Source organism: Lipotes vexillifer, unplaced genomic scaffold, assembly GCF_000442215.2.
Source record: "Lipotes vexillifer unplaced genomic scaffold, Lipotes_vexillifer_v1.1 scaffold47, whole genome shotgun sequence".
Classification (NCBI taxonomy): domain Eukaryota; kingdom Metazoa; phylum Chordata; class Mammalia; order Artiodactyla; family Lipotidae; genus Lipotes; species Lipotes vexillifer.
In genome coordinates, this window is record NW_006791298.1 from 1700917 (window position 1) to 1716003 (window position 15087).

The window sequence follows — 15087 nt, forward strand, 5'->3', positions numbered from 1 at the left end:
CTCACCACAACTAGAGAAAGCCCACACAGGAATGAAGACCTAACGCAGCCAAAGATAAGTAAGTAAAATAAATTTAAAAAAATAATAATAGAAGGAGGTCTTATTCCTAGGCGGGGCCTAAGCATCTGTGTAAAACAGAGGCTTTCTCTGCTTTGCTCTGCACACGGTATGGGTTCATCAAGGTCTAAAGTTTTGGAGCTAGAATGACTTTAGAAGTCACATAGTTCAGCTCTGTGCTTTACTGCTGATGATAAGTATCATGAACAAAGGGGTTCATGCAGAGCCCCTTGTAGAATTGGCTACTGCGGAGCTGTCAGAAAATTGAACCCCTCTCATTCCTAGTCCTGGGCCCTTCTTCCACACCCTACTGCCTTTTTTTTTTTTCAAACCACTTTTTGCATCAAAGTGCAAATCACATTCTAATTGAAATATAATAGGGAAGCTAGGTTTTTAAAGATGTGGTCACAAAGGATTTGGGATAGAAAAAAAAAACATGTTCTAAGACACTCCATTTATTTATATAAATACAGTTTGGAGCCCTTCAACTTCGCTAAAAGTGAGATATACTTTAGCAGTTGTAACCCACACTTTCTTTTTAAGCTGTCTAATGGCAGTAGGCATCACAAATCAGTAACTTAATACATCTACATGTGTTTTTCAGCATAGAGTTGAATGTAGTTTTGGTTTGCACATTTTACTACCCCCACTGTATTATCACCTCTCATTGGTTTGGCTTTCCTGCTGCGAAAGTGGTCTACTGTATAGAAGACATGTCTGTATGATTTCTGAGCAGTGACAGCCATAGAGGGGAACTTTATTAAATGACGTTTAAAAGTAGCATTAATCCTGTAAGGCTGCAGATCTGAACCACAGTTTCTTCCCCAGGGACAAAAAATGCCCATTTTCTGTATAACATTTTAAATTCTTCTTTTAGTCCTCATAGGTCTTTCTTGTTAGGAGGGATTTTTTTTCCTGTAAAGCAGGAAAACAGGATGTAACACTCTTTTTGGGTCATCAGTAAATATGTTTTCCACCTAAATGTGAAATTTAATGGGAAACTTTTATGTGGTTAAAATGTCCCTTAGGAGTGGGTGCGGGGGCTTTTATGAGTATGACAAAAATTGGACTGAATTCCAGAGCAATCCAAATTAAGTAAAATGTGCCTTCAAGCAGTAAAATTAAGCCATATATACGTAGTCCTTTATAATAATGTCTATTATACAATTCCTTATCAAAGTTTTGCCGGTTTGGTTTTCCTGCTGAGAAAGTGGTCTACTGTATAGAAGACATGTCTGTATGATTTCTGAGCAGTGACAGCCATAGAGGGGAACTTTATTAAATGACGTTTAAAAGTAGCATTAATCCTGTAAGGCTGCAGATCTGAACCACAGTTTCTTCCCCAGGGACAAAAAATGCCCATTTTCTGTATAACATTTTAAATTCTTCTTTTAGTCCTCATAGGTCTTTCTTGTTAGGAGGGATTTTTTTTCCTGTAAAGCAGGAAAACAGGATGTAACACTCTTTTTGGGTCATCAGTAAATATGTTTTCCACCTAAATGTGAAATTTAATGGGAAACTTTTATGTGGTTAAAATGTCCCTTAGGAGTGGGTGCGGGGGCTTTTATGAGTATGACAAAAATTGGACTGAATTCCAGAGCAATCCAAATTAAGTAAAATGTGCCTTCAAGCAGTAAAATTAAGCCATATATACGTAGTCCTTTATAATAATGTCTATTATACAATTCCTTATCAAAGTTTTGCCCTAAAATGCTTGTTAAAACAATCCACTGAATATCTAGAAATGAAAACTATAAAATCTCTTTCTGTGGAAATAGTTCACCCACACTGCTTATTGGTATCCTTCGGTCCACAGGAAAATCCTTAGTTAATTTTTCTAACACATGGCTTCTTAAAGTGTTATAGGCCTATTGTGACAGCAATAAAATTTCCTTTTGCTGAATGATTGGTGTGTTTATGAGTTACTTTATCTACTTGTTGGCAGCTTGAACAGTAAAGAAAATGGTGATTGATGGGCTAAAGTGTCTGATGACTCTGACACTGTCTAAGGATACATTACCACGTGTTGTGAAATTCTTTCCCAGCAATTCAGAGTTTAAATCCCCCTGGAGGTGTTTGTGATTTTTGTGGGGCTCCATGATAATTAATCCCTCATACTTGGCCTTTTAAAATTGCTCTCCAAGCTAAAGTAAATCCTCTGGAAATTCAGATGTATTTAATATCCGTGTGTGATGGGTATTTTGGTTGTATATCACTTTTACCATCAGAAACTTGTTTTGATTATGGTAAGATTATGACATACTAACCCTGCCAGCTTCCTCTTTCTGGGTCATGTTGATGCCTTTTTCTATCTCCAGCAAATTTCTTGATGATCATTTAGCAAACATTTATTGAGCAGGATACATGAGCAAACACGTATCCTGCTCAGCACCAGGGTACAAGGAGGAGTTGGGAACAGTTCCTGTCTGGAAGGGTTCCACTGAGGGCAGGAGGTGGTATAGGAGCTAGATCCATGAACAAGCTATCGTGATACCGTGAGTTCAATAATGCTAAGATATAGTAGTGACCCACAGGACAGGTTGACCCACTCTACCAGGGAAGAGAGTCAAAGAAGGTTTCATAGAAGAGGTTATGCTTACCTGGCTCCAGTAGAATTTCATGAAACAAAGTAGGTAGCAGATAAAAGAAGGCACGACCTTCAAGTATTTGGTGCCCTTAGTACTTTTCCAAATATAGATATACAGACTAACTCTGTAAAAATACACAAGAAACTTAATACTGTATGTTTCTGATTAGGGAAATTGAGTGAAGGACAGGTGCTAGAGAGAAACTTCTCAGTGTATACTGTTTTGAGTCTAATACCATGTGCATATTTTATCTATATTTTAAAATAAATAAATACTTATTCTTTTAGGAATGCGGACATTAAGACAGTGGTTCCGGGCTTCCCTGGTGGCGCAGTGGTTGAGAGTCCGCCTGCCGATGCAGGGGACGCGGGTTCGTGCCCCGGTCCGGGAAGATCCCACATGCAGCGGAGTGGCTGGGCCCGTGAGCCATGGCCGCTGAGCCTGCGCGTCAGGAGCCTGTGCTCCACAACGGGAGAGGCCACAACAGTGAGGGGCCCGCGTACCGCAAAAAAAAAAAAAAGACAGTGGTTCCTTAAACAATATGATGAATTGGCTAGCCAGCTACTTCTTCCTGGCTCTCTATTTTTTTTCACTTGTCCTTAATTGTGGACAAAAGAAATTGTTTTCAAGTTAAACATGTTTCAGATATAGACTGGTGAGGGAGAAGTTTTTAAGCAGAAGATTTTCCTACATCTCTGAAATCCTGCCTTACCCCTCTGCTTAGGGAGAACCCATTGTCTGAGAAACTCTCCAGCTCACTGATCAAATTCTTCTCTGGCTCTAGAGTTGGCAAGTCAAATGAGTAATTTAGAGTTTCTAGGGGACTCTATTGGTCTTACCTCAGGCAGTAAGTAAACAGACCATCTTACTCAAATTCCTATTGTCCCAGTGAAAGTCACACAACTACCAGGAGGAAATTATTTTTTTATTATATGTCAGTCTTGTTCATCTATAAATGAGTCTCAGGTCTGCCATTAGGAGAAATTCATCAGTTTTCTTGGATTGAACACTTTTTATTTTAAACATCAATTTATCACTTGTATATAATGTTGTTCTATTTCTGCTCCTGTAGAAAAAAATCATTCAGTGAATCATATGGGTACACAGAAAGAGGACTGAAAAGGTGAAAGGAAGGAAAGAAGGAGATAAGAATAACAAGTGGAATTAAGGAAGACTTTATGTCTGGTGGGGAGAGGGCCTCCCATCATGCTTTGTGCCGTGCAAACCCCTAATCAGGTACCAACACTAGCAGCTGAGACCCATAGGTCATCACCCCACCTCTAAAGCCTAAGGCTTCAATTTTTACCTCAGCACTTGTCTGTTCACTGTCTATAAAATGATCGGCTCATGCCCTCAAGGTTTTTGCTGTGGAGCTGAGGAGACAGTATTTCAACAGAATTGATGCCATATGGAAAATCCCAAGTTTTATTTTGCACTTGTCTTTATACAAGTGCAAAATAAAATATTTAAAGCAGATGAGAAGCTTGCAATAGTGATAGGAACACAGGCTTTGGTGTTAAACAGCCCCAAGCTGGAATTTCATCTTTTCTACTTAGTAGCTGCAAAGACCTGGTCAAATCTGACCCTTCTGACCCTCCTTTTCCCTAACTGTACATGAGACTAATAACACTGAACTTGCTTAGTTGTTATGAGGACTAAATGGCACCAATGGGAAGTATGTGGCCTCTTTGTCACAGAGATGTTAAATAAGTGAGATGTTACCGCTTCCTTACTATGTGCTGGCATTGTACATGAAGCTTTATGTGTAGATAATATTGTTAGAACCATATAAAGATGGGGAAGCTGAGAGGTTAACAGTCTTCCCATGGCCAGAAGTAGCAGGGCCAGGATTTGGACTGAGAAGTCTGACTCCAGAAGCCTAGCTCATAATCATTTGTCTCTACAGCCCCTGTTCAGCATAAGCCAGCAACCCACCCACAGGGAAATGATTAATAGATTGCTTCTAGAAGAGATGCATTTTAAAAGAAGTCATTGGTACTGGTAGACAGAGTCACTGAGTTATCCAGGGTGGAGCTTTCTTTCTTTCTTTCTTTCTTCCTTCCTTTCTCTTTCCTTTCTTTCTTTCCTTTCTTTCTTCTTTCTTTCTCTCTCTTTCTTTCTTTCCTTCTTTCCTTTCTTCTTTTCTTTCTTTCTTTCCTTTCTTTCTTTTCTTTCCTCCCTCCCTCCCTCCCTTCCTTCCTTCCTTCCTTCCTTCCTTCCTTCCTTCCTTCCTCCCTTCCTCCCTCCCTTCCTTCCTTCCTCCCTTCCTTTGTTGGGTCTTCGTTTCTGTGCAAGGGCTTTCTCCAGTTGCGGCAAGTGGGGACCACTCTTCATCACAGTGTGCGGGATCGCACACCAGGGATCGAACCAGCGTCCCCTGCATTGTAAGGCAGATTCTTTATCACTGGACCACCAGGGAAGTCCCTAACAAGCAACTTTGCTTGAATAAATAGCTCAAGAGCATTAAAATTAGGAGGATACAATGAGCAGATGAGAATCAGGTGTATAATCAACTCCAAATTTTTATTTGAAATAATAAAGGTCAGTCTTTCATCAATGACCCACTATTTCATCTAATCGCAATTTTTTTCAAAGCAAGAAAGAAGTAAAATTTTAATATACCTTTGTCAAATAGATGTCTAAAATATCCCAAACCAGTGTCTATTTTACTATCCTGTTCTATGCTATGAACTATATAAGTTTTGAAATATAAATCTTTTTTTTCTCCCAATTCACTAGCCCACATTTCTAATTTGGTCCCTACCCCGCACCTCTGTCACCCCCAGTTAATGCAACTGTCCAGAACCACAGTTTCATAGAGCACTTTGGGCACACGAGGGCACATGGTAAGAAATGTGACCTTCTATTGACAGGTCAGAGTGCCTCACATTTTCTTGTATTTTCACTGATGACTTTAAGAGAAGCCACAACTGTAGTCAAGTAAAAGGAAAGAAAGAAATGGAGTTTTCCATCTAGAAAGACTCATGGACCTAAACCAGATCATTGGCAGTGAATTCAGCATTTATTTGAGCCTATTAACAGTATTTATTTTATGTATGATAGTTCATTGAGCACCCAGAAAGTATCTAAGAGATTTGGATTCAGGCTACTTTTACTGATTAAAAACTCCAGTGGGTCTTTTTCTTCCGTTTGAGTATGAACGAAGAGAAATTGCCCATTTGACTTTTGTAATGTTCCAAGATCAAAGGAGTTTATGCTGAAAATTCAGCTCTGTAAAAGCCATGTGTAGCATAAGTTCAGTCGGACTCTCCCAAAGCCAGTGAAAACGGGGCATTTGGCCACCAAGCTTTGAAAACCAGCATTACAGAGGGTGTAACCAGGAGCTTGCATTAATTTCTCCCTGAACTAGCTTCATGAAAATGGCCCTTAGTGTCATCTTGGCAGTGTTGTTGGGATCGCCTGAAGCCACTGACCCAGCAAATTTCCTTGAAATCATTCCCCTGAAACAGTGCAGAGAAACAAACTCTTGGCAGTATAAATGCTCCCTGGGTCTGGAAATTTCATAAGTCAGAGTTAAAGCAAAGAATGGTCTAAAATCTATTGCTGGTACAGAATCTGAAATGTAAATTGTCTGGATCAAGGAACCCTTCCCGGCTCTTCGGAGCTGCCTCTCTAACTGCTATAATAATAAAGAATGTTTTCAGAACTGTGTGGTGATAAAATGAAAGCATTTATTATTGGGAAGATATTTGGAATCCAGATGGGTCATCTGGTTAAAGACCTCTGATTTTCTTTGGTTGTTTCTCTACTAGAGCATTTGTACAGGAAACTTTTTTTTGAAAAGTAGGTTTGGTTTGGAGGTCTTTACCTATCTTATATTTTTGCAAGAAATATTTCATTTATTTACTTCAAGTCAATTTAATTCTAATTCTGAGACTCCATGCTTCTGGACTGAGGTGGAATCAACCTCAGTCATTTTGGAGGTCCATTGGCTCTCAGGGTTCTGGTTCTGTCTCAAAGATCCCCAACACTGGGGCCCCTGCGGTCATTGTCATCAGTCCACCCTGGTAATCACCAAGCCCATGCTTACCCAGGCCTGCATGGTCTCTTCACATCCGAAGTCCTGCCGCTTCCAGGCCCCAATGCTTGGGACTCAGGACTTCTTTCAAGGTGGGATCCATTATGCCTGTAGGCCGCAGCCCTTGACCATTGTCTGCAGGGTCTTGCAACCTGTGTGTGGGCTGGAGGGGCAGGGAATGGGAGGGCACTGGGCAGTGCAGGGCTCAAATCCTCACTTCTCAGGGACCCACAGACCTGTTTCTAGTCTCCATTCAAAAGCACTTTTCCTCTCCAGTGGCCCGCCAAGACACCTAGCACCTCCGTTACCACCGTCATTTCAGTGCCCTTCAGTTTTTTTGTTTTTTGGGGTTTTTTTGCGTTACGCGGGCCTCTCACTGTTGTGGCCTCTCCCGTTGCGGAGCACAGGCTCCGGACGCGCAGGCTCAGCGGCCACGGCTCATGGGCCCAGCCGCTCCGTGGCATGTGGGATCTTCCCGGACCGGGGCATGAACACGTGTCCCCTGCATCGGCAGGCGGACTCTCAACCACTACGCCACCAGGGAAGCCCCAGAGTCAGGATTTGAAACCACAGTGTCTTACACTTAGGTCTGTGAATGCCCTTTCCCCTACTGCCCTCCAGGGCCGGTTCATTCCCCTAAGTTCTTACCTTTCATTGTCCAAGTAATGAGGCCTGACAAACCCCCTTCATCAGGCCACACTTCTATGCCAAATTCTTGAATACCAATAAATACCTGAAACCATGTTTCAAAATATACCATAAAATGTAAATAAGAATGAGACATCGTTCACCTCAAGTGTATACACAGCAGCAGTGTACACAGTTAACAGTAAAAAACATGGGGGAAGTTTAACTTGAAATATTAGGCAAAACCAGTCCTAAAAGAATGAAATAATAAACTTAGGAAAAATTGATTATACCTCTGAATATACCAAAACTGTGTATTTTGTTTAGGTCAAATAAAATATGGCTTTATTAACAAATAGCAAACTATGGGTTGCTGCCTATGGTTTGGTTGCTGGCTTAAGGAAGCATTTATGGTTGTTAAAAATTAATAAGGATTTGTTTTTTATAGGATGCTATAGTTATACATGAAGTCTATGAAGAAGGGGCAGCAGCCCGAGATGGAAGACTTTGGGCTGGTGACCAGATATTAGAGGTATGTGATTATGAATTCTATTTTATACCAGCAAATATGGTTCCTTTAGTGACCTTGATCCACAGTCAGTTTACCTATTCACTGTCTTCTACTCAGCTATATCCTTATTATTTCTTTCCCAGTGTAACAAAACATGTACTTTATTCTTTTTTCTTTTTTTGATGTACATCAAATAACTATCATTAGAATCATGACAGATTACCAACCTAAATCTGTCTGTGAAAACTTTCTTTAATTAAAGGGGAAAGTACAACTAAAGGTTCTGTAATCAAATGAAACTGTATAGTATTGCAATTTGATTTTTTTGCCTCTCCACCTTACTAAATGCCCTTCTAAAAACACATATGTATAGACACACACATAAACATGCACACCTGATATTTTAAAAGACTTTACTGCAGCTTTAAGTATTATTTTCTTATCCCTAATAAGTATATTTATGTCAGCTGGAGGTCCACGCCGTGGCACCTTAGTTTCCTAGCTGATGAAAATGTAGAATCTTCTTCCTTTAGGTGGCATGTGGTAGTTATTAAAAATTGAAATGCTTAACTTGCCTCTTTTAAAAGGGCTCTCATTTAAGCAAAGGTGTTAAAGCCTTTTAAAAAGAGCCAAGGCAAGCAGTGTCTGAACTAGGAAACGGATGAATGGAAAGTCAATGCCAGGCATTCTGGTAGGTGGAACTAAAGAGCTTTTTCAATGGTGTGAAACCTTTAGGCAACATTTATTTCTTTCATTGGATGAATTTAATTGAATAGTTAACATTTTATGGTGGGCATGTGCATTTTTGCTTTGCAGCTTTAATGTAGCACATTATAAATGACATCATAGAATTTTATTTTTCCCTTTGGTGGTTCAAGTCTGCCTCCCAAGATGAAACCAGAGTTATAATTAAAGGTAGAAAACATAGGCAAGAAGGGGTTAAAGGAGAGGCCAGGCTGAGTGCAAATTAAATTCAGGGCAAGTTCTAGGGTTTCTCTGCAGGCCTTTACTGTGCTGCATCATTGGATTAGGACATATTCCCAGCGCATTCATTAAGGTGCAAGTGTATGAGGTTGGAAAAATAAATGTATCCTCTTTGGGAATTGACTTGACTGTTTTAGCATACAATACCATATTTTAGTGGTCAGGAGTTTTGAGGGGGTTTTTTTCCTCCCTAGATTTTCTAATTAACTGGTGCTATCATAATTGGCTTTACAGAGGAATAGATTGAATATTCCGAAGAGTACAGATGCGTACATGTCTTGATAGTTAACATAATTTGTAAGCCCACAGATTTTTCTGTAATGGACACGTGGGCCTAAATGTAATATGTGCATTTCTTGTTTATGGCGATGTTTGCACAGGTATAAGTTCACAGTATAAATCTTTAAATATGTAGTGTTTATTTTATAGCAGTTATACCTCAATAAAAGAAAAAATTTTAATTTATCTATCTGTATTGAATAGACCCTCAGCTGTAGCTGCTGTCTTCCATAAAATATATTCATGTATAAGTGAACACTCAGGACAGTTAAACATGAAGAAAGCAAATTTGTTTTAACTGCAAGGAGAATTTGAAAGGTCAACTAAACCATTTCCTGGCATCTGGCCGAATTGTATTACCCAGTGTGGATGGATGGTCTACACTACACTTCTCATTAAAGATAGCCAGACAGGCTCTTCTCTTGCCCCAGACAGGATCTTGTCCACAAAAACATACTGTGTGTTTAGTTAAGAAATGCAGCTCTCAGGTTGGTCAAGGAACATGTTTCCCTTCTAAGCAGCTTTAGATTCCACATTTGAACTTGTTCCAATTGTGGCTGCTGTGTACAGATACGTAATGAGGCATTGTCAGCCTGGGGCCTGCAGGTTGCCTCGAGAAGAAGACAGGCCAGCTTTGGTGATACATTTTGAGACTGTACTTTTTCCAAACAATGGCTTTTCTGCTCATGAGAGTCCTCTGCCTGGTGCAGGCTGGCCTTCCATGGTTTTATACTATCCTCATGTTAAATGAGGACAAGCCAGGTTTTGCTTACAAAGATATAGTCAAATAATTTTTTAGTCTGGTAAGATTTATGATTCTCTGATTAACATGGACTGTCTTCTTTCTGGTTCTTTTTTAAGTTTCAGACCCTCCTCTTACCCTACACCTATTCCCATTATCCCCTTCTATTTTTGTGCAAGTGGGAGAAGAAAGAGTAGAGGGCTAATGCCTGGTTTTCCCTGTGGGGTAAAATAGTAAGAACTGCTGCCCTAGTTTGGTTATTCTTTCCTTCCAAAGCAGCACTTCACCCATTTCCCCGAATTCCTGTCCTCCCCAAGGGACATGATATACTCCCATTGACAACTGGGGCTCCCTATGGCCCTTCTCAAATAGGGAACCCTGCTATTACCACTCCTACCCCTCTACAATCAATGTTCTAAATAATGCATCTGGTGCTTATGTAAGGCACTTAAGGTAATACATCACTGCACAATATTCTAGCCACACAGCAATATTTCTCTTACAATTATTGGTACATTTAATGGCATCTCTTGATAAGCAGAGGAGAAAATGAAAACTGTGAACTTGGAACAGATCACTTTGATTTGACCAGACATCTTGAAGCTGGCATTTAGTGTGAATTGCTTTTGTAATATTAGAGTTAATGACAATGCTTTTAATTAAAAGCATAATTGTTAGGGCCTTTCAAAGGGTATTTTAGAGGCTTAGAGAACTCACCTTCAATCGTGGAGGTAACTTTTTTTCAGTTGAGTAGCAGAAGTGGTCTTGTGTGCCATCTGTTGGAATACAGGAAAATAATCAGCTCAGACCACATTTTCTGGAGACATTGTTTTCCCCTTTGTCTGTGGGTTTACCTCACACACAGTGAAAGTGCATTCGTGCGCCTGAAGTAACAGTGAATGCTGGCACTGAGAAAATACAGCCCTGACTGCAGTTACTACAGTTCCTTTTAAAAATATCAATTCCTAACTTCTGTCAAGCTTAACTGTATGCCAAGCCCTGTGCCGAATGTACTACAGGGTTTATTTCATTTAATCTTCACAACACTACATGGATATTATGATTATTGTTATTATTGTTATCTCCAATTTGTGGAAGACAGAGTTGAAGCTGGCCTTGAGTAATCTACATAAGGTTTCACATAGTAAGTTAAAATCAGCACTCAAACCGAATTCCATCTATATCCAAAACCCCTGCTTCAACACTGTTATTCTGGGTGTAGTTAATCTAAGTGAGTTCACAGACCCACCAAGATATACCAGAAAAGAAAGAGCAGCTTGAAAATTTGGCTTTTAAACAATTTCTTGACTCACAGCATCAGCTTTAAATAATAGCTCAAAGGTCACCTTCTCCAAGAAAGGCTCATTCTTCTCTTCTCCCTTCTCTGTAACCATTCTCTGTGCATGAGTCCTGAGTCTTTGGAATGTTAGAACTGGAAGAGCCTTAGACCAGCCCCTCATTGTACAGATGAAGGAATGGAGGTCCAGAGGTAGGCTTGACCTGCTCAGGACACCCAGGGACGGACCAAAACACAGACTGAAACCAACATCTTGAGAGAACTCTGTCATCCACCTGGCCATGGCCTGGGCCCATCCTTCCCTTGGTTTGGCTCTTTTCCTAGCTGGGACCTTGAAGAAGTGACCCATGATTCCCTTCATTTGAGCCTAGGCTACTCTGCCTCTTAATTTCCCCCTTGTCTCATTGAGTTACCAACATCAATACTTGATTTTTGCTGTGTCAGGGAGCTCCAAAAACCCATTCTAAGAATAAGGTGAGGCAGCATGGTATAGAGACTAAGGGTGGAAAGATAATCTGGGTTCAAACTGTGGCTCCTCCATGTACTAGCTTTGTAACCTTGGTCAAGTCACTTAACCTCTCCATGCTTCAGTTTCCTCATCTGTAAAATGGTAATAGTATCAGAGAGTTAGTGTAAGATTGAATGAGGAAATTCTCATAAAGGGCTAATACACAAGCATTTATTAAGTAAATCAATAAGTTGGCTATGATTTGCCATTTAACAGACAAGGAAATGAGTTTACATGACTTGCCCAAATTCACATGATTTTCTAGAAGCGGGACCATGGTTTTACTCAGTGCTGCTTCCAGCATAGTCTGCTGTCTCATGCACGGTCCTGTCTGTGCTCACTCAGATACAGATTCAAATGAGTGGACTTCAGGGAGTCTTTGACACTGTCAGAAATACCAGTCCCTCATTTCCTTCTGGCCTGTTCTGAAGTAGTGATGATGTTAGCAATTAAGAGTGAGGATGTCAGGGCTTCCCTGGTGGCTCAGTGGTTGAGAGTCCGCCTGCCGATGCGGGGGACACGGGTGTGTGCCCCGGTCCGGGAAGATCCCACATGCCGCGGAGCGGCTGGGCCCGTGAGCCATGGCCGCTGAGCCTGCGCGTCCGGAGCCTGTGCTCCACAACGGGAGAGGCCACAACAGTGAGAGGCCTGCGTACAGCAAAAAAAAAAAAAAAAAGAGTGAGGATGTCAAATTCAATCAGCAAACTGAGTCCAAGAAATGCTGACCAAATACTAATGTTTATTTCCCCTTTGACCTCAATTAAATGAGCCAAGTAGTCCCTGCTGTCTCATGTTGAGTTCACAGTAAAGTTCACAGCCACCTAAAATTGCATTATCATGTGTACTAACCCACCCTCTATGCTTATTTGGGGTGGGGGTGTGTAAGGATTACGGCCTTTGTATCTGAAGCAGCTTTGACTGCTATTGGTCGCTCCCTGTGTGCTTTGGGAATGGCTGGACATTTCTGGAGGTTTTTCACTGGTTGGGTCAAGGAGCTCCCCCAGACAGAGAGGCCTCTGCTGTCAGCAGCGCATCTTGGATGCCCGTCATTCCAGGTTAATGGGATTGACCTGCGGAGCGCCAGCCACGAAGAAGCCATCACAGCCCTGAGGCAGACCCCCCAGAAGGTGCGATTGGTGGTGTATAGAGACGAGTCGTACTACAGGGATGAGGAGAACTTGGAGGTTTTCCCCGTGGATCTGCAGAAGAAGGCTGGCCGAGGCCTGGGCCTGAGCATCGTTGGGAAGCGGTAAGGAAATGCTGTGAAGGTCAGGATTGATTGGCCTCCTTCCTTCAGAGTTTTAGGGGCTAAAGCCTATAAACACTGAAAGATAAAGCTTAGTATAAACTAATGATATGATTTCTAAAATTAACATTTTTATGAATACTTGAACAAGATAGGTCATGTTTCTGAGCAAGCCCAAAAGTGTGTTATATAAAGATAGAACTCTAAGCCCAGTTGACCCAGACTGTTCAGACTTTTATCCCCATGGAGAGTAAGAACAGAGTTTCCAAGGTTCTTTCAACTTGGAGTCACTTAGATCTGAGGCTTGCAGGGGTTAATTAAAGCAACCATACCCAAGAAACAGCTGATATCAAGAAAGAGATTTATATATACAATGTTGGGTTAGGAAAATTGCTTTGCCATAGAGTACCATGTTAATTTCATACTCTCTTAAACTAGTTGAGTAGTTCCTGAGACTAGCTGAGTTGACATAGTCGACAGACATAGATTCTTCATGACTACAGTTTTCTATTAAGATGGATGTCCCCAAAATAATAGCTTGCAGTAAAAATGTAGGTAGATCCTCATGGCTAGGCTACTCTTTTGAAATCTTTGCTGCTTACCCGTGTGATAGGAATTGCAGTAATTACTCCAGAATAATATTAACAGGTTAGAGAAGTAAGTAAGATTTTGAAACTGCAATTCTAGCTTCCACAGTTTACTGGCTTTAGATATCAAGTGTGTATTTATTCCAGCAGGGCTGCAGGATTTTCATGTGACACCCCAATATAGCCTTAAATGGCATCAAACATATTCTTAGGAAGAATTGAAGTTGGTTTTACAAATATTGTGTCATGTGCCCTCACAGATCTCTGATGACTAGCCTAGTGGTTTTTTCCAGCAGTCCAAGCTGTTACTAAGATACTAGCTACCATTTTTGAGCACTGATTTTTGCGCCACGTACTGTGCTCTCATGATCTCTTTTTTACTTCAGCACCATAAAACCGTCAATTTGGAAATGCATTATGAAACCAAGGAGCTGAGACTCATATTTCTAAGCAAACTCAGTGGACATCTGGGTACAGAGCAACTGACAGAGCCCTTGTTGAAGTTTGCTTTCTTGCTGTGATGCACACACGTGCCTGGAGAGATTCCATTTAGAGTAATGGTTTTTCCTTTATTGTCTTGTAGTGGATTGATGAAATAACCCTCATACAACACCAGCATTTTAGATTGAGTTTGTAAGGAACATTTACATTCCTTAGCACAAAAGGTTTCATTATAAAAGATAAGATGTAGGGACTTCCCTGGTGGTACAGTGGTTAAGAATCTGCCTGCTAATGCAGGGAACACAGGTTCAAGCCCTGGTCCGGGAAGATCCCACATGCTGCGGCCCGTGCGCCACAACTTCTGAGCCCACATGCCACAACTACTGAAGCCCGTGTGCCCAGAACCTGAGCTCCGCAATAAGAGAAGCCACTGCAGTGAGAAGCCCATGCACCGCAACAAAGGGTAGCCCCTGCTCACCGCAACTAGAGAAAGCCCACGTGCAGCAAGGAAGACCCAAAGCGGCCAAAAATAATAAATAAATAAAATAAACAAAAACCCATCTGAGCTAGAATGAGTTCATCTTTAAAAAAAAAAAAAAAAGATAAGATGTATAAGCTCTCAAAATTCACAATTCTTTGCCTAGCAGTTCCACGACTAGGAATTTATCCTAACCATATGCTTGTAGATATGTTATTCACTGCACATAGTTTGCAGTAGCTAAAGAATGGAAATAACCTACTGATACATGTCCACCAATAGTTTACTAATAAATGAAATTAAGGAACATTCATAGAATAGTATGTAGCCATAGAAAGAAAACATTGAAGAAGCTCCAAGTGCTAATAAAGACCAGTTGCTAAGGTATTAAGTGAAAAAAGCAAAGTTAAAGAAAACAAAACTGGAGAGAAAAAAGGAGTGTATGTGCATGTATATCCATTTACAAGCATGTGTACTATACCCACATGCGTTTGCTTACGTATACACAGAATATCTCTTGGAGATACCCAAGAAATGAGTAACATTGGTTACCTCTGAGAGGGAAACTTGTGGACAGGTGAACAGAGATGAGAGGTGAACTTCCCCCCCCACCCCTTTTTAACCTCTTGAATTTTGAGACATTTATTTATTCATCAAATAAATAAACATAATTAAAACCTTAAAGTAATGAAGGCAGGGAAAG

At 40.8% G+C, this 15087-nt stretch overlaps 1 protein-coding gene across 1 annotated transcript in view; it reads left to right on the forward strand.

Moving 5' to 3' along the window:
- PATJ (PATJ crumbs cell polarity complex component) overlaps nucleotides 1-15087 on the forward strand; it is a 357124-nt gene that overhangs the window by 304590 nt on the left and 37447 nt on the right. The window contains exons 34-35 of the mRNA XM_007464279.1: nucleotides 7760-7843; nucleotides 12688-12881. Of these exons, the coding sequence (XP_007464341.1) occupies nucleotides 7760-7843; nucleotides 12688-12881 (278 nt within the window). The remainder of the gene's footprint in view (nucleotides 1-7759; nucleotides 7844-12687; nucleotides 12882-15087) is intronic.